Below are 24,893 nucleotides of genomic sequence, written 5' to 3' on the forward strand. Positions count from 1 at the left end.
AACCCAAAACTCCAACCCATTAGGCTGCTGAACCTCCCTCAACAGCAAACAATGAAGCAATTGGTAATGAATTATGTACTCAGGAATTCGAAGAAAATAACCAAACACAGATTTTGAAAAAATTTCCAATTGGCTTTCAGTTAAAATTCTCTTAATGTCACCAAGTACAGAGTAATACCCAGATGTTACTACTCTAGAATGATAGAATTGAGATCGGGTGTACTTGCATTCCCAATCCTAAAAAACAGAACAATAAAAACACTGATAAAACACCATAAAACACTACGAAAATAACAACAACAAAAAAACAATAAAAAAAACATAGAACAAAATGCATAACATGACAAACCTCAACAATCCTATTAACATGAATTTCTTCAGAAACACCTGATGATGGCAACACCTTTACAGGGGATTTACCCTTGCCCTAAAATAAAACAAAACAACACCAACAAAACAACAAATAAAAAATTAACAAAAACACATAAATAAATCAAACAATATATATAAAACAATTACAAATACATAAACAAAAACAAACAAATACCCAGATATATGAACTTCAAAAATCGAATTTAACAAAAAAAAACAAAAAACCTCAAAAACAACAACAGATAAATAGTAAAATACCTTAACAGAAACAGGCGACTTAAGAAATTCAGAATCCAACTCAAAATCTGAGTCTGAATTTTCAACAACAGTTCGAGGTCTTTTTCCTCGAGTGTTCTTCGAAGGTCCAGCAATGGTTTTTCTTTTAACAGAAGGGGAAGTGGGGCTAGGAGGGTTCTCTTTCAGATTTTTTTTACCCATTTTTGATTTGGGTCTGGTTTTCTGCGATTGTTTTGTGAGTTTTGTAACTTTAGCCGGAGATGGTGATGAACGAGTAACGGCCATTATCAAGAACTATGAAGGTATTTATAGACAAAAATAATAAAAATGGGAGGGAAAATGAGAGGGAAGTTTAAGATAGTGGGATGGGATTTGAAATTTTTTAAAATGAAAAAACCACCCACTACTACAACCGTATAAGAAAACTGAAAATGGGGAAGAAGATGAACAGTTGAGGTGAGAGAGATTTACAATTACAAAATTTATATTCGAAAATAATAAAAAAAAATAAAAGAAAAATACATAAATACAATACCTTTTTGATCAGAACACATAACCGTCAAATTAAACAATTAAAAATATTTTTTTAAAAAAAAAAAATAAACGTGGCAAAACCCTATCGTGACAAGTGGCAATGAGAAGTCCCTTACACGGCTAAAGTTTCAAGGCAGTAAACTGCCAAAAAAAAAAAACAGTATAAATGTTGTTTCCAGCGTGGCACAGTATAAATGAAATAAAATGAGAAAAATCAGTAGTGGGTGTAAATTTCCCTAAATATATATATCTCTTCGATAATATCTACATACTGTATGTTTTAAAAGAATATTGTATATTTTCATTTTTTATACCAATAACAAAAAGAATGCATGAGTTTATATTTTATTTAGTTTTAATAAAAAAGCTTACATTTGAAAAGGTAAAAAACAAAATACTATAATCGAACATAATTTTTATTCGAAGAAAAATAAAACTAAAGAAATAAATTTAAAATAAAATATGTTTTATTCTTTACACACTTTTCAAATGAAGAAAAAAAATAAAAATTAGAGTAATATAATTTTAATAAAATAATATTTTTTACAGAATAAAATAATATATTTAAATAGTTTTTCTTTTTTTTTTTTAGAGAAATTTTATTTTACACCCCAAATTTTTTAAAGACACCCCATTTTAATAATTTTTATTTATATAAAATTTATATCTTTAATTGTAGTAAATTTTTTTAACTTTTTTTTTCCAATTCATATTCTTAAAAATATACCTATCAAATAAAAATAAATAATATTTTAAATATTATGACAAAAAAAAGTAAAATAAAAAATTAGATGAATTTTTTTAAAAAAATATTTATACATGAGTTAGAAAAAATTATAAAAATAAAATCAAAATAAGTATTGAAATTAACATAAAATAATTTGAGAAAAAAATTTTAAAAAATTTATATTTTTAAAAATTATTTAAATTTATATATATATATTTAATAATGAAGTGTATTTATCATTTTATGATGTCTAAATAGAACTCTCTTTTTTTAATCTTAAAAACAACCGATTTTTAAACGAAGAGGAATAGTGTGTTTAAATTTGATACATTATTTTTTTTTAATTAATACAAAATAATGATTCCTATTAAAATAAAACATCTTGTTAGCAAAAAAAGATATAAGTATAAAAGATTGTTGAATAAAAGAAGCAATTATAGGAAAAAAAAAAGTCTTATAAAAAAAATTGTGTGACATGACTTTTTTTATTAGGTAAATAAAAATATTATTAATTAATTAGTATAATTACTATTTACATTTCTCGAAACATTAATTATAATGTGTAAAATTTCAGACTCAAGAAAAAGCAATAAAGACCAAAACTAACAGCAATAGTATACTAACGGAGAGATTAAAAGCAAAGGACACATGTCCACTTTTTATTAGTGCGACAGTAATGTGACAGCAAAAATGGGACAGCAGATTTTTATTCCTTCTCTACACGTACTTTTCTTACTTTTTCTTTCTTCTATTTTTCTCTTCCACCCATGGACAAGCTTAGATCCACCATTCTTCAGGCCGCACTCATACCCCAAAGCTATCGACTAGTAGAGATTTCATACCTCAAATTTAGTGGTAATCGGAGCTTAGACACACTCATACGGGTCGTGCAAAGTTTCACGTAAAAATTTTAAGTTGATATTTCGGCCAACTTTGGCGACCATTTGACGAAAGGTTGGTATTTAAAATCTACACCGCAAGAAGAACATGGCTCACTAAGTCATTTTGCCCAACCAAAAATTTAGAAGAGATAAGAGAGAGAGACACTACAACAATTAAGAGTAGTACCGGTAGAAACTTCTGCCGGTACTAATTAGACATACTTATTGAATATTATCGACAGATTTTGCCGGTAATAATTAGTCGCTAATATTAGTAATAGCGACCAAAATATATTTCCTAATATTAATACCGGCGGATTAATAGCTATGGGGTCTGCCTGTATTAATGTCTGTTCTTACATACGCTGACACATTAATATCGGCAGACCAACTTTAGTATTCCGCCGGTATTAATATTTTTTATATAAAAAAACTATTTTTCAATTTTTAATATTTATATAATGAAAATAATTAGAATAAAAATAATTATAATGATAATAATTATAATATTATATATTATATATAATAATTATTTTAAAAAAATAATATTAATTAATATTTAAATTTACGAAATTAAACATTAATATTAATTTATCCATAAAAATATATACTATTATCTTAAATAAAATCATAAAATTGTCTTAAAAAGATTTTAAAACATAAAAATTTACTTAATTAAAAAATCTAATTATCATTGTTTAGATTAATAAATGGCATAAAATAATCTGCATTCGAGCTAAGTCTTGAACTGTCACGATTATCACGAGATTGAGGAGCCGGTAGGGTAGGGTAATAAGGTTGTCCAGATTGTTGTGTAGGTAAGATCTCCACAAATTGTCGAGTCTGCGGACGAACCAAAGTAGGTTGTTGTTGCTGACTTTGCGCACTGAAAATCTAACCATACATAGGTTGTTGTGAAGATCCTCCTATTTGACCATACACAGGTTATTACTGCAATAATAACCCAAATTGACCGTACACAGATTGTTGTTATGATGACCCAAATTGACCATACATAGGGTATTGTTGTTGTTGCGATGAGCCTCCAAAATGGCCAACCATAGGTTGTTGTGTCTGAGATCCTCCTGTGGCATCTGAAAAAAAAAAATATAGGAGGAGACTGGGAGGGATGCCCAAACATGTAATGTAAATGAGGCGACTGTGAGGAGCCAGTAGTTGGGAGAATTTTGTTGTTGTTGTTGAAAGAATTGAGGCATCTGAGGCAATTGTGGTTGTTAAAACTTATTGTTCTGGCATTGACATTGGACGTGGGGTTGAAATGGACGCATTACCTTGCTGTTGTGATAGTAAAAAAATTTCAAACCATTGGTCATGTAGAGAAGGGTCACTAAAGGTGCCAGACTGATCAATCTTATCACGCATTTTTAACATAAACTCAGCAAAGACTCACAAATCTTCTGGACTAATAGATGGAGAAACGCCTTGTGATTGAGCCTGACTTTGAGTTCGGGAATTTGTTACCGATTTGTCTTTCAATTTATAACCCACTCCTCTTTGATAGTCCGACCGATTCCCAAGAACTTTACTCAGTTTGAAATTGCTTGTATTTGGTAGAAGATCCATTGCTAGAATCATTTTCTGTTCCCGTCATGCTGGCAACCTCTTCAAGCATTTGCTCCTGATCAAATAAAATATTAGAAACACAATATTACCTTCATTCAATAATTTTAAAAATATTATAAAACTTAACAAAAATTTGAAACTTACATGTATTTCTCTGCATGTCACGCTAATCCAAGTGTCCTCCGTTCTTTTTTAAGGTGGCCTTTTTTTCCAAGTATGAATTGCATAGTCTTCAGGGACGTCTTGTTCAAAAATAAAGTTAGTTTGTGTAATTTGTAAAAAAAATTACAAATAGAAAGTTAATAATTTTACTTACAAATTCATTACGAGACGATGCCATCGATTTTGTGCCTTGCGTGGACAAATACTTCATTTCTTTTCTATTTTTCTTATTTTGATTAGATCGAGCAATAAACTTTGGGCTTAGAAATAATTCAATAATTTGCTTCCAGCTCTCTGTAGAGCAGTGATCAGGTACAACATTGATAACACTTTCAAAATCATCTGGATCCCCAGAATAATGTTCCTAAGAGTGAGTGTGCCTGATATTCTTTCTCTCAGAAGACCTTCTCTTCATCTCATGATAAAGAGTTTGCATCACCTTTTCAGGCTTTGGATGACCATCAATATCGTACAAATACTACGAATAAATAGTATTTGTTAAAGAATTTTGTATTCATTGAAATTAAAAATTTACAACATTAAACTTGTTAATGTGTTTTACCTTCATTTTTTGTACAATCTGGTCTTTAAAGTGTTGAGGTACATCTTTAAGATTCAAGTAGTGTCCTAGCAATGTCAATGTGACTTCAACACCCATTTGACGTACAAAAGCTTGGTTCTCCGTACCAACCACTTTGCCTGTCATTTCATCAAGTTTTAGTGGTAATGGTTTTCCTGCATCCCACATTCGTTGTTCAACATTAAGGTTAGTAGCAAGGTCACGTCCCTTTCTTCTTGGCGGTGGAGTTGACTCACATGTCGACGGTACCCTACTAGGGTCTGGTGGATCTGGTACCACACCACGTCTCCACCATGATAAGTTGATACGTCAGCTGACATAACTATTTATTAAAAAATATATATACTGTTTATTAGCAATAGTAGAAATAATTTAAAATTAATAATGTTAACTTGAAATAGAAAATATTAACTTGAAATTAATAATTGTATGTATTACAAAATAAAGTGTCTGAAAATTAATCATCCATAACAATATAACTATTAATTAAATTATCGTTCACATCATCTTCACAAAGGTTAACTAAAATTTCATCATCAGATTCTTCAATAGCTTCATCTTCGTCCATGTTGCGAACTTCTTAGTTAACATGCAAACTTTTGTTCAGTGCCAATGTCAATCGGAGGTTCATTAGGTAGCAAAATTAACTCTCCAAGATCAACAGTTAATACAAAATTTGATGAGTTTGTGTCGTGTACCAAATCAACTTTGACATTAGCGTCACCATCCACGATGTCCCAGATTTGTCGATGGTTTACATTCTCAACTATTTTCCAATTTTTCCCTCTCAATAAATTATCGAGATAAAATACTTACTTTGCTTGATTAGCAAGTATGTATGGGTCATCTTTATACCATTCACCATTAACATTAATACTAGTGATATGATTCTCAACGATTATTTTCTTCCGTCTTGGATCTATATTAAACCACTTGCACTTAAATAATGTGACGGAGTAAACACTAGTGAAGGTTAACTTTAGTACTACTTCAAGTGTGTCGTAATAATTAAAACCTTCTGTTCGAGCCACGAACACTCCATTATTTTGTGTGCTCCTCTTCTCATCTCGTTTGATAGCCATAAATCGAACTCCATTCACAATACAACCTTCATAGTAAGTACCTAAGTGATCAGACCCGAATGTTAAAGCTAGCAACTCTTCACCATCTACTAGTGCTCCAAACTTGTGCAAGTCATATATCTATAAAAATAAATACCTCATTAGAGAATAACAAACACCACTTAAGATAATAAACTTTTACTACATCCATATTTACCTTCTTGTAAACCACAGCCGATTTTTTTTTTTTTTTGTGTAGAACATTATGATCCCCATTCGGGTATTTTTGTCTGATCACTTCCAAGTGTTCACTGTAAAATCAAATAGTTTTGAATTAATTGATTGAAAATTTAAGTGAAAAAAAATCAAAAATAAGATAAACTTACTCTAAGTAAGCTTGAATTTCAGGTGAATTGTTAAATATATACCACTCTACTTGTTCACGAGTTGCGCGATCAAGAGCTCGAAGATTGGCTTTTGTAATGGGTCGATATTGAGATTGAAACACAGAAAGCTTTCTAGGGACAACCTCATCTTCATTGCGATCAAGACGGTTAAATCTTGTTTCAACCCCCTTGAAATACATTGAACAAAATGTCAAAGCCTCTTCTACAATGTAACTTTCCGCTATCGACCCTTCAGAACGTGCTTTATTTCCTACGTAGTTCTTCAATTTTTTCATGTACCTTTCAAATGGATACATCCACCTCATAAAAACAGGTCCACCTAAAATTTCTTCTTTAGGCAAATGAAGGACCAAATACGTGCTTTATTTCCTACGTAGTTCTTCAATATTTTCATGTACCTTTCAAATGGATACATCCACCTCATAAAAACAGGTCCACCCAAAATTGCTTCTTTAGGCAAATGAAGGACCAAATGAATCATTATGTCAAAAAATGTTGGAGGAAATATCGACTCCATTTTACACAATATTAAAATAAGGTCTTGTTGAGCAACGTCCATGTCTTTAATATTTATAGTCCTAGAACAAATTTGCCTGAAAAAGTTGTACAATTCAGAAATGGTGGTCGATATAGATTTCGGGAGAAACTTGCAAACACCAACATAAAGTAATTGTTGCATTATTACATGGCAGTCGTGTGATTTTAACCCAATAACATTTGATAATTTTTTGTTTACTTTCTTTTTCAAATTCGAACAAAAGCCATCTAGAAATTTCATATCTCTAATAAATTTACAAAATTGGAGCCTATCATTAGGTTTAAGAACGTAAGGAGCATGCGGTTTCTACAACTTCCCCCTCTCATCTTCATAAATCTACAACCATTCTCTGACTCATAACTTCTTCAAATCGTGTCTTGCATTGGTGGTATCCTTGGATTTATCATTGTCCAAAATTGTGCCCAATAAACTGTCACAAATATTCTTCTCAATATGCATGACATCAATATTGTTTTTAAAATGTTTGAACACCAATAGTCAAGCTCGTAGAAGATGCTTTTTTTTCCTCCAATTTTGATTTTTCGCCACTTGCCTATGCTTCACACCACCAAATAGCTCATGATTTCTCGAGAGTTGGGGTGGGAGTTTGTTTACTTGTTCTAATACTTCCTCATAAGTGAAACGTCTCGGAGGTCTTCTCTCAATTTTTCTGTCAAATTGAGTATCCCTTCTCATTCGATAGTTATTTGGCAAAAATCTTCTATGACCTACATAAGATGTCTTACCAATTACTCGAATTGAAGAGATATCTTCATTACAAGTGGGACAAGCTTTGTATCCCTAACCACTCCAACCAGACAAATAACTACGAGCTGGAAAATCATTAACTGTCCACAGAAGAGATGCGCGTAGCTTGAACACAGTGTTGGTTCAACTATCTCTCGTATCTACTCTGTTAACCCACAAGTCCTTCAACTCATCTACTAAGGGTCTTAAAAATACATCTATGTCTATACCCGGTGATTTTTTTCCAAGAATAAGAATGGCCAACATAAAATTATTATCTTTCATACATAACCAAGGTGGAAGATTGTAGTTCGCCAAAACTACAGGCCACATACTGTAAGCTTGGCTCATGTTGCCAAATGGATTAAAGCCATCAGCAGCTAAACCTAGATGAACATTTTGAGGTTCACTAGCAAAATCAGGATGTTTGGCATCAAAGTCCTTCCACGCTGCACCATCCACAGGGTGTCGCATCACCCCGTCATCTTTTGATTTATCAGTGTGGTGCCATACCATGTATTTTTGCCGTATGCCTTAAACTATATAGTCTCTTCAATCACAAAATTAACGGAAAATAACGCATCACCTTATGAGGCACCTTTTTTGCTCCTGAATTTTCTGAATTTATCTATCTACTAGTGCCACAAATTGGACATGAATCTTTATTTGCATGTTCATTGTAAAATAAACAGCAATTATGCTTGCACACATGAATTGACTCATACCCTAACCCTAATTTCTTTAATCTTTTCTTGGCATCATAGTAGTTTGATAGAATTTTATTTTCCTTTGGAAAAGCTAGTTTTAATAACTTCAGTAATCATCAAATATGTTGTTAGGAATCTTTCCCCTAACTTTCAAATACAATAACTTTGCCAAAAAGTTAAGAGAAGATATCCAATCACAATCAGGATACAACTCGACCTCAATCTCTTCAAATAACTCGTCGTGTTATTGATTTGTATCAGGATTATCATCCATTTCAAATGACAGCTAAAGGAAGTCATCCACTATTGGAATCATCTCGTCAATTTTAGGGTCATCATCAGCGTCATCATGGTCATTGACTACATTAGTGGGGCTTGATTCTACTTCACTATGGTAAGTCCATTTCTCGTAACCAGTAAAAAAACCCCAATCGAATATGTGTGCTTTTACAACAGGTAAAGTTTGAAGCCTATTGTTCACACATCTTACATAAGGGCACCTAATTCTACCATCACAATCTTTACATTTAGATTATCAAATAAAATTGTCATTTAACTTATTTATTAATTAGACATTATAAAGTCTCTTAATTAACAAATAAATGCTAAAATCTTCTTTCTTCTCAATTAAGCCCTTGCTTAGTGAAAATTCATAAACAAGACATAGTCTAATTTAAAATTCTAATTGGTTAATTAAAACCAATTAACTGAGTCTACAAGTCAATATTATCTCAACTAGTGCGGGGACCATGAGCCTATATAATCAAGCTCCCAATAAGTAGATCTAGAATTTACCGAGTAAATTCCCTAACTTATTAATTCCTCCTGACTCCATTATAGATTCGGAATCACACTCTTGATTACATAGAACGCTCTATATGTTCCAAATATAGATACACTATTAATTACCCATTGTTATAATCCAAATAATCAAAGATTCTCTATAGATGATTTACATCGAGTGGGGACAAATTTATCGCTCTACCTTTCAATGTATTTTATCCTTAAAACACTTAGCTTCCTATAAGAGATATTTCAGTAAACTAATATAATTATTGAAATAAGAGCTCTTCCATTTATCTCTATTAAGCCAAGTTCAAAGGAAATAATCATTTCACTTCTATGTCATTATAGAAGCTATAGATTCTGTATCTATGATAAGCGCTCCCACTCAATTGTACTACCATGTTCCCAAGATGTAAGTATTGGACCGATCCAATTGGTCAACTTTAACGAACAAGTCAAAGAACACAAATAACACAGTTAAGCTCAAACCTAACCATCTCAGGATTAAGATCTATTGATCTAAGATCAACTAAGTGATATTGACTTAGAAATATATAACGGTAAGTTTATGATATCTTATCCAAGTTCAATATCGGTCCAGTCCGATGTATACTCCATACATCCGATACTAGCATATTTTACCAATGCCCTGGAAAGGACATACTACTTATCCAAGTGTAAGTAAACTTTATCGTTGATTATCACGTCAGTGTAAATCCAATGCATTGATAAATCATGGGACTTATACTTTGAAGCATTTAATTACAATTACTTTTTACTGTGATGACATTACTGTAATTGTGAATAACTATATGTTCTAAATTTATCAAAAATTGTATATTAAACCATAATCATGAAAATAATATATAAACTGAAATAACTTCTAATCTTCTATTGATAGCAAACAATATTATATTAAAATGGGTTTTATTTAAGACATAAAATCCCAACACTCCGAACCTTAGACTCGAACCTAGACCTCGAACTCAAACACACTCTCGACCTAAACTCGGACCCTGATCTCAATCTTGCCCCCGACCTCAAACCACAAGTCCTCACCCTGAACTTTAGATTTTAACTATTTTAATAAAAATCATTTATTATATATTAAATAATACAATCACTTCATATTTAATTAAAACTTATAGTTGTAATAATTAACAAACAACAAAGTCTATCGAGACATAGAGTTATAAAACGTACCCAATGAGTCTTTAGAGTAGAAATATATAGTTATGACCCAATCTCGGTTTAGTATTTCAATGAGTGGATTTTGTGCAAAGAAGTTGGGTGACGTGGCTGTTGTAGGACCTAGATGCATGGAAAGTTTTTAAGACACATCAGTACCACACCCTCACCCACACCGACGTCCGAAGAAAACAAAAAAAAAAAAAAAAAAGAAAGAAAGAAAATATAGAAGAGCGCCGGAGAGTTGCTCTCCTGTTCAAGCAAGGAACTAACTTAAAACTGTCTGGCTACTTCTTTGATGCTTCTTGATTTTCACTACTCTCTCTCTCTCTCGCTCGATCTCTCTCTCTCTCTCTCGATTCTTCTTTGCTTCCAACTTTTGCAAGTTACTCACTATTTTCCCTCTTTTCTTGACTACCTTCCATTAGTATCATTGCTGGTAAAAATTGTGATTGGATGTCAAGAGAAACCTATCCAAACAATGAGAATGCATGTACAAAAGGGTTAGACGAATTTTGAGTCAATTACTGGAAATGGCTACCGATACTGATTTTCATCATAACTCCCACTGCCATAGCTTGTCACTACCCTCATCACAGAGCCAGAATCCACAGGTACACCACTACATTAACTATTATTTTCTTGCTCATGTTATTATTCCTTACGATCAATTTTGAGAATTGGCGCTTTCGAAGTTTTCCATGATGAAAATTAGTTTGTGTTGCTTGATTTAATGCTTGAGTGCGAATCATGATATGGGGCTATTCTAGCTTATAATTAGGCCTATTGCGGTGTTGAAAATATCTTGAGGAAAAAAATTGTGATTACGAAGTTGAATTATTGCACAAGGCCAACTAGATCGTAGATCAAAAGTTGGGTTTCCACGAATAGTTAACAGAACTAACAAATTTATATGGGTTCCTGTGTGATCATGTAGAAAGGGTATTATAAAAATAGGATTATATAAGGTACTGATGATATGTGTGTAGATATTTATATATCACACATTGTATAGTTTTTAACTTTTTATTACTTGGTAAATCAATCTTTTCCTTTTCTGTAATAGTAACTAAGGCCATGGCACGGCCTTTTTCATTTTATTTTTATTTTTTTACGTTTTTTTTTTCTTGGCAATGAAGGAAGGGAATAGATTTTATCTAATGTCTAAGCAGTCGTTGAAACTATACATGTCCCAGTTTTTAATAATATATATTGAATTCATAGTTTTCACCGTTATTAATCATTGAAGAATGAGAAGTTACTTCAACATAGCCGTAAAATAATGGCCAAGTTTGTAGTTGGTTTTTTGCTTTTGTGATCACTATTTGGTGTTTTTCTTGTTTGTAAGCAGGCTGTAGTATCTGTCTCCGAAATACTACTACGAGATAGTGGTTCCATATCATTTGGAAGATTTACTGCTGATTCACTAGCATGGGAGAAATGGTCAGCTTTTTCTCACGACAGATGCAAAGAGGAGCTTGAAAAGTTTAAGGTTCTTGGATTTGTTGCTCAAAAGAAGGCCTATTTTGAAGAATACTATAAAAGAATTAGAGCAATGAAGGCATCACAATTGCAGGAGGAAAACACCACTGGGCTTGTTACACTATTAGAAACTAGTACTAACGATAGTCAGTCAAATGAGGATAGAAAATATAGCTATGCTAGACAAGTTCAGATTCTAGACGATGATGTAGGTGCCAACTCTGATTCGTCAATGGAGAGCATTGTGCTGAAACAAACAGCAGCCACCAGAGAGCTATTGAGTAAGAATAAAGAAAATGATAGCATCCCAGATGAGACTAATGAATCTTTATGTGCTTCTGGAGCAGAGCAACCAATTAAACATACTACCAATTTACATGCTCCCACCACCAAGAACTCAGAAATCGTCCAGCTTGAAAGCCTTGTTGCCAACTCAGTCAAGGTTAAAGCAAATAAACCAAAAACTCAGGTAACTTGGTTCTTTGTTCTAAATGTTACCAGTTCTTTCACTAACTTAAAAATAAGACATATGACTAAGCTTAAACTCTTGATTGCTACAATCCTGCCCACATATAATCCATTTACTAGATAGTTAAAATTGTCCTAAAGTTGAGGTCCATAATAGGAAATTCCGCATCATTTCACCAAACAAACACAAATCTGCATGTATTTCCTTGTGTATAATTTCAATTAAGGTTTGTCTTTTATGCAACATTCTGTGCTTGAGTAAAATGGAATGATAACTCTTTTATGGGATAATATTAATAGTAGATTGGTGGGTGTTGCTTTTACAATGTGCCTTGAACATGAAAAAATCTTCAAGTTTGAAGTTTTTGATGAAGAAATTACTTTGAAGTTGCTTCTGTAATTTTTCCCATTTTTATCCTCCTTTTTCTTCCAGGCAAATGTAGCTTGTTCACAAAATAGAGCAAATTTGGGAAGCATAAATACAAATAAGGAAATCAAGTTAACTGAGAAGAAAAAACCACCTCCACATGATAAACTCATAGGAAAGTGCAGCACTTCAAAAGCGGCATTTAGGAATAATTCTATCCTTGTTTCATCTCGTAAACAACTTACTCAAGTATCCTCCCGTTCTACAAGTCTGCATGCTTCTTTGGTGAGCAACAGATTGGAGTCATCTTCTTCTACTGGTGGTAAAACTGGTAAAATAAAAGCAAACTCACCTTTGGCAGACAAACTTCTGAGAAGTCTACCAGGCCATAGACAATCTGCTCAGGTAGACAATCTACTTTTAAGATTCAAATTCAGTTTTAATTAGCTGTTTTGCTAGTGCTTCTCCAGTGACCATATAGATCTTATCTTGTTTATGCAGTGCTCTCTGGATACTCTGGATACTGTTTCTGGTGATTTGGAACATAAGGGCTCTGACATGATAAATTTGGGAAGCAGAAATACAAAGTTAACTGAGAAGAAAATCCTATCTCCACGTGACAAATTCATTGCAAATGCAGAGAGCAGGAATGTCGTAGGAAAATGCAGCATTTCAAAAGCTGCAATGGGGAATAATATCCTTGTTTCATCTCGTAAACATATTCTAGTGTCCTCCCGTTCTACTACCAGTCTGCGTGCTTCTTTGGTGAGGAACAGGTTGGAGTCATCTTTTTCTACTGGTGGTAAAACTAGTAAAACAAAAGCAAACTCAACTTTGGCAGACACAGTTCGGAGAAGTCTACCAGCTCATAGACAATCTTCCCAGGTAGACAATCTACTGGTAAATTCATAGTTGGTTTTAATAAGCTGTGTTGCTAATGCTTCTCAAGTGACCATATAGATCTTAACTTTTTTATGCAGTGCAATCTGGATACTGTTACAGTTTCTGGTGATTTGAAACATAGGGGCTCTGACAACAGGTATTATCATTTCATAACAATAACATAATTTTTATTGGCAGCCATATTTCTGCGTTTACAAACAGATTTTTTTCATGCTGTAAGATTTGTGCAAATGAATCTAATTGTTCAAGTTTGGGGAAATGCAGGCCTAGAAACCTTCATAACATGAATAAATCACAGCAAAGTAGCAGAGTTGAATCTTCACAGAGGAGTTACGACAAAGAGAGAAAGCAGTACTTAAATGCCAGCTGTAGCCTAGTATGTCCACACCAGGAAACATTATCCAAGCTGTAGTTTCGCTCTTATTTTTAATTGTAGACATGAATACAAGCTTTGGTTTTCATTAATGGGTCATCTTATTAGTAATATTTGATGTAATCGACAGGGAGAGGACAAAAGTAAGAGCACAACTGAAAGAAGTTCCAAGTTTGCCCCAACCATGCCATCAAGCAGTCGCAACACTTTAACATCAGTTCAGAAGGTGTGTCTTTAATTAATTTTTCATTAGTCTGCTTAAATATTCTAAGAGGGCCAAAAACTTGAAGACAATATTTTTCCACTTCATTTACAAGATTCAGCGTCGGTTTTTTCTTTTTATTATTTTCTTTCTCCTTCCATTTCTTTTTTTATCATATATTCAATGGGAAAAATAAAACATCATATCGAATCTAAGCTATATCCACAAGTGTTCAATTCCTCTAACTACATTATTATTATTATTATTATTATTATTATTGTTACTGTTATTGTTATTATTGTGCATAAACTACTAAAACAATATGTTATCATCACTTGCCAGAATGTAACACAGCCCACAAGTCTGACACATGCTCAAAAGGAAAGGTATGAAATGTCCTCTATTCCTAATATGAATTTTATATGAACCAGGACTTCAACGTGTATTTGGATTTATATACTGATCATAGCGCATAGCGCCATGTTACCATGCAGATGCAAGATGCTGCCGTGCTGGCGGTGACAAACTGCAGTTGTTTCTAAAATGTATGCAACGCAAGCTCATCCGGACGAGACCAAGAAAGACCACAAACGTCTGTCATGAATGGAAAGCTTTTCAAGAATTTGAGATGCAAATGCGTGCAATGAACATAAAACCAATAATACGATGAAATTCAATAGGGTAAACTGATATTGGCTACGAGGAGATGAATTAGAAGCAAGTAGGAATAACTTTGTTAAAAACATCCAGCATCTATAGCATCTATAGCCACTACGAGGTGCACATTGTAAAATACAGAAAACTTGATAAATCAATATGAGATCTAATTGATGCGTGTGATTGTTGTACAGTTTTATATGCAGCTGTTTGACTCATAAATCTTCTGAATTTAAAAGGAAATTGGTCAAATTTCCATGCATTCATTGCCAGGAAGATCACAGTATCTCAAAAGTGATCCCAGAAAAATACAAGCACGTCAAAATTACAAATCTAAGGATATTAATTCTTCTTAGTGATAAAAAACATGAAGATCTATTTACGCTAAAGAATTGTGATATCAAGTGTAGATCAGTACAGAAAAAGGGCTTCTCCTGTCTTTTCCTACTTTGTTGAGTATTTATCTTGTTATACTTATAGGTGACTCGCGTAGGACTGCCAAAAACGCATCCCTGAAAGATACATAAGGATTGCTCTTTACAAAACAGAAAGCAAAAAAAATGCAGCCAAAAGAAGCAATAGAAAAAGCTAATCCTTCTCTAACTTACCTGGAACACAAGGAATTGTTTGCTTTAGGATATAGAATTGGAAACTAATCTGTACAACTTGTACCAAAAAGCTTTCGACATTGTTGTTTCAGCCATAGGAAGTTCCAAGATAGTAAATTTGATAAGTTAATCCCATAAATGATTAGTTCCCGCCCATATAAATACTCTGAAGATGTAAAGGTTACAAGTCTGTCTGTGTCTGTATAAATCACTCCGCGAACATAGAATTATCCCATTTCTGTTATTCTGTCCTCAAAATCAAGACTAGAGAATCTCTTCTCCAAATCTCTAGCTTCTTCATGTCTGCCTATACTCTGGAGACCTTTCAACAGAGTCATGCACACTCGAATGCTTGGCCTAAGACCCTTTTCAATCATCTCGGAGATAATGGCTTGGGCGCTGACCAAATCTTTTTCCTTCAGATAAAGATCTGCGAACAAGCTGTAAACTGCGTTGCTCGAGTAACTATGCTTAAAACTTGCATCAACCACATACTTATGCGCCTCCTCATATCTACGCACCTTAAAGAAACCCTTGACAAAGACAGCATGTGTTGTAAGCCGAGGTTTGAGTCCCCACAACATCATGTTATCCAAAAGCTCTATGGCAAAATCGAACTTGCCAACTTTACATAAGTGAGAAATAATAATCTCAAAGGTTAATTCATTGGGAGAACAATCCATTCCTTTAATTTCCTTGAGTAATTCTTCAGCACGTTCACCGCTCTTACACAAGTTACTAAAAAAAAGATTGTAAGTTGTGACATTTGGTTTACAACCCAGTTGCCTCATTTCATGAACTAGAGCTCTTGAACCTTCAATATCACATCTGCGACATGTTTCTTTAATCATGATATTGTAATAAGTCGTGTTCATCTCTGTTATCTCCATTACAAACTTGGCCATTTTAAATGAGCCTAAGCTGCTAAACATCTGAATCAAAGAGCCAACTCCAGAAGATCGACATGTTCCACCAACTCCATTCAATATCATTACAACATCACTAACGTAATTCTTAAGAGAATCCTCATCTGTGGCCAACTCCGGTATGAACAAAAATGAATTTTGAGTCAAGCAAATTCCTTTTTTACTAAACTCATTCAAAGTACAAGTCATTGTCTCGTAATCTTTTAATCTTCCACAATTATCAACTATCAAACTGCAAATATCATAGTTACGACCAAGACCAGGTCTTGAATCTTTAATCCATTTATAAAAACGCAAAGCAGAAATTTTCTCTGAATTCAATAACTGCAAAATCAGAGTGATTAAAGCATTTGATAGACTTACACTGAACCCATTCAATTTGAACTCCAAATCATTCTCACCCCTTTTAATCCAACCAACAACTTCCCAAGCTTTCTTCCAAAATGCTTTCGATCCCGTTCTTTCAGGACCGGGATTCCTAACGCGCGCATTCTCAGAAGAATTCGACATTTTCAGCGTACCAGAATTGGGGAGCTCTTTGCTAGACGAAGCTGAGAATGGCCTGAAACCCTTACAGTGGCGAGGAGTCGCCAAGTCCATTCCATGACCAAATACTGCGAATTTGGGAGCAGAAACTGAGAAGGACCCAGATGAAGAAATCAATGAATTTGGCAGATTACACAAAGAATTTGATCCAAACTGATCTGAAGCGAAGAAGCTAGCTGGAAAGGGCAGAGGTGAGGCGGGGTGTGGGAGTGGGTGTGGAATATGAAAAATGAGAGAAAAGAGAAGACGAGACCTTGACAAGTATCTGAACTCATTTTTCAGGCTTGGGACTCCCATTGCCATGGTGCTAACTGCTAAGCTATAGAGGGTGACATTGAGCAAGAGCACCATACACCATTAAAGTAATAGAGAGGAGTTAAGAAGAAGTGAAGAATGTAGTGTGAGGTCGGCCAAGCCGCCACGATGATTCCCTCCGGTTCTCAACTGTCCCTAGTAGTCGGGCCTTAACCCCTGGCTTTCCCTTCCTGCTTTGTTCAGATGGGCTCTTCTTTCATGGTTTCTCACAAATCCGGGCCCAAGTGGATGATCCATCAATTGAAGGGCTCGATAGACAATTTTTTGGGAAATTTACAAAAATACTGTAATTTGAATTAACTTTTACAAAAATATTATCACACGGAAAAGTTTTCAAAAATACTGTGTTTTTATAAAACACCAGTAAAACACAAAGCAGAACAACTCAAAACAACAGTAGAACAACTACAAAACACCAGTAGAATACCAGTGAAAACTTAACACAGTATGCTGCAGTATAAAACTTGTAAAAAAAAACACAGTAAAAAAGTAAAAAATACCGCCTGACAGTATTTTTGTAAAAAATTAGCAAAAGTTAGTATACTATATAAATTTTCCTAATTTTTAAGGGAAATTTTCAATTTTTATGGATTTTAAGGTATAAGTTTGTAAAATTAAAGCTTATTATCAAAAAAGTTATTTTATGGTAAAATTTAGGGATTCACAAATACACAAAAATAACACAAATACGGTTTTACGGAATGTTTAATAGTTTTACAATTTTTTTGATTTTATTTATAGAAAATATGATCTTTTTATGTTGTACTCTTGTTAATTTGTTATTTATTTTTTATAATTTGTATGTTATTTTTTGTTGTTGTTCTTTTGATGTTATTTTCATGTTACTTTTATATAGTTTTCTTGTTGTTTTCGTGTTGTTTGTATAAAAAACCGTAAAAATGTAAAATATATATATATATATATTCTTTAAACGTAAAAATGTAATTTTTTTACAAAAAATAGTGTCTTATGTAATTATCCATGAAATTTATTAAAAAAGTTAAAAAAAAAAATATGGAAAAAAAAATATGAGGTAACTAGTTACCTTCTGGCTGGGTTTCGAGTCCAAAAGAATGAATCTGAACCTGAATAGGGATCGAGTTGACGGGTTAGCAAGTTGGCGGGTCAAAGGTTTACTGGGTTGACCTGGTCAACTCGATCAACTCTTTAAAAAATAAATAAACATGTTATAATTATCTTCTTCTCCTTGCCGATGTTGAGAACAATAAGCTTCACCAAACCTTTGGTGTTCATAAGCACGCCCAAAACAAACGAATCCCTTGCCGGAATCATACAGAGCATGGCCACCACAAACGTCCACTGAAAAGTTAAGGAAAAGTTAGGGTGTTTTAATATTTTTTATTTTTTAATTAATATATAATATATGTAATAAAAAAATAAGAATATATATAATATAGGGGTAAGTTGAAAAATACCTCTTTTATTAATCAATTAATCAAATTTACCTCTAATTTTATATTTATTTGAAACATACCTCTTTTTATATGTATTGTACCTAAAATACCCTGACATAAGAGAGTTACCTAGAGAGTATCTTGAAGTGATAGGGGCAAAATTGGTATAATGTTTAAAAAAAGAGGTAAAAATGATAGACTTTAAAAAAGAGGGTAAAAATAAAAGAGGACAATATAAAAAAGGTATAGAGTGTAATTTCCTCTATAATATATTATATAACTGGGTTGGCGGGCAGGTTCGGGTTTAACTCGAAACCCGGTGGTCCTTAAAATCTAACCTGCATTGACCTGCCTGAATATTTTTTTTTTGTTTTTGAAATTTGTGGGTTGATCGGGTTGGGTTCGGGCGGATTGCCCGGGACCGGATCGAACCCGCTCAAAATATTCAGTCTTACTGGCTACTCTATGAGACATTTGGTATGAAATTTAGACCTGAGCTAAGGCAGATTAAGCCCGTGTTTAAGGCCCACTCGTCTAAAGCCTCTAAAAAAATTGTTTTTTCCTTAAAAATATACGAATGTTTTTAGTATTTTAAAAATACTATTTTTAAAATAAAGAGTAATAATTTTTCTTTAAGGTCTATCCAATTTTAAGGTCAGTGTTGATGATTTTTTTTTTTTTTTTATTGGAGCGGAAAAGTAAAATGACATTTTCTCGTCATTATCTTTTATTCAATGCCCACCAAAGTTGAACGTATACATTTGTGAAAGGGAAGAAAAATACTATTTGGCGTACAATTTTCAATATTTGACAATAAAAAATAATAGAATGACATTGTCACGTGAAGAAGACGTGAAGTTCAAAAAATACTTGTTTCTACCTTCTACAAAATTCAATAGATGATTAGGAGTGAGTAAAATATTCGCTTAACCACCAGACCCACATTATTTGCATTGCATTGCACGATGTGGTATGTTAATTTTATTTGTAGTATGGTTACGGTACGGTGAGATTAAGTAAAATAAATATTAAAAAACCTCAATATTTATACCACACCATATATATAATATTAATATTTTATATATTATTATAGTTGTTTAATGTAAAATAGATATGAGTTCAAAAAAAAAAATGTAAAATAGATATATATTTCTTGATGATAAATTACAATATTTTTTTTATTTTTTTAAGAGAATTATTTTATATATTATTTTTTTAAAATTTATAATTTGAGTTGTTCCTGATTTCTCTGGTAATTTTTAAGTGTATTGTTATATGAATTTTGAGTATGATTTAAATTGGTTCGTTAGTTGTTATTGAAATTTTTGTGTGAAATTCAATAAAAATACAAAAAATATATTAAATTTCACACAAAAATATCAGTAGCTAAAAAAATTCTTTCTTTATATTACTAGCAGTATGGCCAAAAAACTTTAATATGTTTATTGAATTTGTTTTACATTTTTATTTAATATATAAAATTATTAATTTAATTATAGTTAATCACATTATTTTGCACCGGACATAGGTACGGTGTAGTTTTTTTTTTGAGAGATAAGTAAGGTGTAGTTTGTGGTTAAGAAATATAAAATTAATCTTGCAGTTAATTTTTTTTATTTAACAGTACTTTGCGGGTTTGTTAAATTTTCATCAATTCTCTGCCCAACTCAAACTATCCTCGTCTCTATAGTTGACAATGAAAATTCTTCCCTAAATATATCTATTCTATATAAAGTGTGCCTATATAACCGAATTCTTGGTTTATGAGAAATTCATGGTGACATCTTATTTATATTAAAAATAAAATAGTTTATTATTAAAAATAGAATGGTTTATGAGAAATTCATGGGTCACTTTTTATTTATATATAATAAAATAAAAATAAAATAAATCTCATTAAATTCAAAAAAAAAAAAAGAAACATCATTAAATAAAAACAAAAAAATGACTCAACATCAAATCTTCAATTACACGATACATGTAATTACTCAAACATCACATCTTTCAATTATAAAAAAAAATGACTTTTTAGGAGGGAAAATATGATTGTCTAATAGAGCTAAAACAATATGTTTCCAGTGTGATGAAAAATTAAAGCAACAATTTTGCTAATATCAAAAAGTTTAATTCAATTAATATTATAATCTTAATTTTACGCTTTCTAGAATCAATATATGAACAATAATTTGAATTAATCTTATAATTTTAATTTTTTAATTCAATTAATAATTATTTGTCACGTAATTATTAAGTCCTTTCCCTTTAATTTTCCTTTTGTTGATGATACTAATTTATTCATATTTTGATTTCTACAATTTTTGTGTTCAGACCATTAAGGTAGTGTTCTACTAGGGGATCTAACGAGTTTTGCCCATTCGCTAATGGTCTTTAAGAGTTCAAATTCCAGTATTGTATAAATCTTCAATTTGTTCTATTTCTTATATTAACTGAAATTTTGCTACTTTTTTTTTTTAATTTACAACTTTATTGTTTATATCTTATTAGGGACATTCATGGAAATTAGGGTTTCTTTGAAATATACAATTAATGAGCATTACTTTTTTATCATAGTGTATTTTCAATAGTTGAAAACCTCAATAATCTCTATCATTTGATATCAAATAATACAAAATTATCATGATGTATACATTATGGTTATTTAATAAGTAATTAGTGTGTTAAAATTGTCAAGCTGATATTTAGAATTGTTTATAATTGAATTGTTTCTTTGTCAAAATTAATATTAAATATATTTATATGTTTATAGGTTTATCTATTTTCTCTTAGATCAATCATGCTTATATAGCAAAAAAATCATACTCATATAGACATGTTATTTTCATTTTGTAATTTAGATCTTCTTAGTCATTATTTAGTTCACTTAAACCTTTTTCGATTATGGTAACTGAAGTTAGCGTGACAAATTATTGTTCATATATTGAATAATTATTTTTGAATAATGGGATTCATATATATAACTGTGTATATTGAATTCTTTATTCAAATAATTATTTTTTTATTTTTATGTGATTATTTATTGTTCATATATTTAAAACCCTATTTGATTAAAGTTAAGATTATAAGATTAATTAATTTGTGATTTCTTCCTATACACATAATAATAATCTCACATAATAACTAATAATATTTTTTCTTTAATTTTTAATTGTATAACTTTCAAATAACATAGAAAAAAATTAGCATAAAATTTAGTATACGTGCCTCGCACGTAGCTTTTTACTAGTATATATATATATATAATGAATACTAGTAAAAAACTACGTGCGAGACACGTATACTAAATTTATGCTAGTTTTTTTCTATGTTATTTGAAAGTGATACAATTAAAAATTAAAGAAAAAATATTATTAATTATATTATTAGGTGAGATTATTATTATGTGTATCTAAATATTATATTTTATAATGTTGTCAATTAAAAGTGAATACCGAATGCAATATATTAGTGTTTAAGAAAGCTTGATGATTTAAATATGTTCTTAAGTTAATCCAAAAATAAATTAAAAATTAATGTTCCAATACTTAAAGAAACATTACTTAAATGGGTGTAAGATAAAAAGAAAATTAAAAATCAATCTCTAAATTATTGATAATTGAAGATATCATTTGTCTAAAAATTGTAGATAAAAAAACTAATGATAGTCATTGGTGGATTTCAATCTTCATTTGCTTCGATAGAGACAATAGTGTAATTTTTGTATTTTGCACTTTTCATTCTAGCCGGGTCCGCATATATCTGGATTGTCCATTTTTTCGTTGATAAATTGAATATGGTAGTGTCGACAAAAAGTGAAAACCATGTTTAACAAAAAGTGATAGTATTCTATAACAAAATACTATTAAATTATTTTAAATAATATATTTTATTAAAATAAAACTCTATGCGATTAAAATTTCATATTTATCTTTACTCAAAAAGAAAAAAAAAATTGATCAAAAAAAGAAAAAAAAAATGAAAAGTTTCTATTATGGCGGTGTTCCTGCAAATAGTTATTTATTTTCATTTAAGATAATTAGACATGGTGTGCATAATTAATTTAATTAAAAAAATTTACTTATGAAAGACAAGTAAAGTTATTTTATTTCTTTAAAACTACACCTCTGCAGTATAATCCATTAATTGGACACCAGTACACGAAAATATTTTTTCCTGTGAAAAAAAAAATAATTAGAAAATTAATTTTCTTTTTTCTTAAGATAAAACGAAATTAGGGTAAGTAATTTTTTTTTTGTTTTGATATTATTTTTATAATATTTTTTAAGATCATCAAAATTTTTTTTTAAAAATATCAGTGTATATTTTTGTAAAGGATAATTTTATGATTTTTTTGACTCATGTGGACCCAACGCGCATGGATAATTCAGTTTTTTTTTTTTTTGTTATTTCATATTAGAGAGAGTGAAAAAAAGCTATATATTATTTAAAAAAAAAAAGCTATATATTATATTTATTAACTAATCCTTTCGAAGATAGAAAAGAAAAAGGACTGTATATGAATATACTGCATAGTAAAACACATTAAGCTAATTAAACGTATTCATAAGATCAAATTTTTAACATAATCCAAATATAGAATATAACAACATGTTTTTTGATGTGAAGGTTAAACATAACAAATGGCATAGTTTAGTCTCCGTATAACACAACAACGATGTGAGCTCATTAATTTTGATAGAAACAATGCAGATTTGAAAAGATTTAATAAGGAGACAAAAATCCCAAAATGTTAGAAAATGAAAAATTAATCTTAAAAATTGGGGTATAATTTACGAATAAAAAGAAGACCCAATTAGATCAGAACCTGAAATTGGGGGACGATTTTTTTGAATTTCTCACAGCGAATTTGCGACAGATCCTCCATTTTTTGCAGATTCACTCATCCATCTAGATGACAATAAGAATTTGCTTGCTCTGTTCATTGAATAGTGGGAGTGGACTGCGATTGAAAAAAAATATATAAATGAAGATAAATAGCTAGAGGAAACCTAAATGATTTGGTAAAAAAAAATTCCATATATAATTCGTTCTTTTCCTGATCTCTCTCAACAAACTAATTGTATATGCGGTTTAAGGTTCAATTTATTTTATATATATATATTTTTTTAATTTTTTGAGTTATAGTTGTGATTATATATAGAGTTGAAATATGCTAAATATCAGTTCAAATATTAATAAGATTTGTTTTATTATTATTTTATTATATATAAATAATATTTTAATATTTTATTAAATAAAAATAAAAAGTTACGAATTTTTCATAAACCAAAAATTTCAGTTATATAGACACACTTTACATAGAATATCTATTCTATATAAAGTGTGCCTATATAACTGAATTCTTGCGTTTATGAGAAATTCATGAATAATTTTTTTTTAAAATAATTTTCTATTCAAAAATAATATATTTTTTTATTAAGATGTATTTTAATATTAATTTTTAAATAAATTAATATTACTTTTAAATTTTAATCGGGTTTATAAGAAATTTATGGGTAACTTTTTTTTTAAAATAATTTTCTATTCAAAAATAATAATTTTTTTTATGAAAATGTATTTTAATATTAATTTTTAAATACATTAATATTACTTTTAAATTTTAATCGTATAAACCTAACCGGAAACACAATCTCTGAAAATTCTCAATAAAATAACTAACCCCAAAAGGATGAGCAACCAATCGTGATTATTTAGGATAATCATTTATAATTTCTTTTTCTAAATCTCAAACCCTCAAACCCTATATTGCTATTGAATTATTGCCTCATCTTCTATGCCGTGATTCATGGCCTCTCTGCTGCGATTCCTCACTTTTTGTTTATTTGGGTGTAATATTCAGTGTTCTATTAGCGAGTTATCCTTTGTTGCTCAAGTAATTATTTATTTGAGTAAGTCTTCTATTCCCTTGGCTTTACTTTTAAACAGCTTTAGGATATGCGAAATATAATGTCATCCGTTAGAGAGTTTGTTGGGCACACCAAAAGTAACAAGATATCCTTTTCAATTTATAATCCTTGAATTTTTGATGATGCTCATTTTGAAAGGTTAGGTGTAATTGTAATGTCGGAGTAGCTAGATTTTTCCCAGAAGATAAAACTCACA

At 30.9% G+C, this 24,893-nt stretch overlaps 2 protein-coding genes across 4 annotated transcripts; one reads left to right on the top strand and one right to left on the bottom strand.

Moving 5' to 3' along the window:
- The first annotated feature begins 10,671 nt into the window (after positions 1 to 10,671).
- LOC115712000 (uncharacterized) lies at positions 10,672 to 15,143 on the top strand. Of its 2 annotated transcripts, XM_030640210.2 has the most exons (10): positions 10,678 to 10,792; positions 10,940 to 11,125; positions 11,863 to 12,462; positions 12,895 to 13,233; positions 13,330 to 13,713; positions 13,809 to 13,867; positions 13,996 to 14,107; positions 14,235 to 14,330; positions 14,649 to 14,692; positions 14,801 to 15,143. In XM_030640210.2, the coding sequence occupies exons 2-10, from the start codon at positions 11,003 to 11,005 to the stop codon at positions 14,826 to 14,828; spliced, it is 1,785 nt and encodes a 594-aa protein (XP_030496070.2). In that variant the 5' UTR covers positions 10,678 to 10,792; positions 10,940 to 11,002; the 3' UTR covers positions 14,829 to 15,143. The 2 variants fall into 2 exon arrangements, with proteins under 2 accessions (XP_030496062.2, XP_030496070.2); XM_030640202.2 differs by having other exon boundaries at positions 10,672 to 11,125.
- A 44-nt stretch (positions 15,144 to 15,187) lies between these two features.
- On the bottom strand, positions 15,188 to 17,764 carry LOC115712015 (pentatricopeptide repeat-containing protein At1g05670, mitochondrial). Of its 2 annotated transcripts, XM_061106943.1 has the most exons (3): positions 16,899 to 17,764; positions 15,572 to 16,821; positions 15,188 to 15,475 (listed from the first exon to the last, which is right to left on the bottom strand). In XM_061106943.1, exons 1-2 carry the CDS (start codon positions 16,986 to 16,988, stop codon positions 15,799 to 15,801), a joined length of 1,113 nt encoding a protein of 370 aa, XP_060962926.1. In that variant the 5' UTR covers positions 16,989 to 17,764; the 3' UTR covers positions 15,188 to 15,475; positions 15,572 to 15,798. The 2 variants fall into 2 exon arrangements, with proteins under 2 accessions (XP_060962926.1, XP_030496081.2); XM_030640221.2 differs by having other exon boundaries at positions 15,572 to 17,764.
- Positions 17,765 to 24,893: the final 7,129 nt, after the last annotated feature.

Source organism: Cannabis sativa, chromosome X, assembly GCF_029168945.1.
Source record: "Cannabis sativa cultivar Pink pepper isolate KNU-18-1 chromosome X, ASM2916894v1, whole genome shotgun sequence".
In the NCBI taxonomy this organism is placed as follows: domain Eukaryota; kingdom Viridiplantae; phylum Streptophyta; class Magnoliopsida; order Rosales; family Cannabaceae; genus Cannabis; species Cannabis sativa.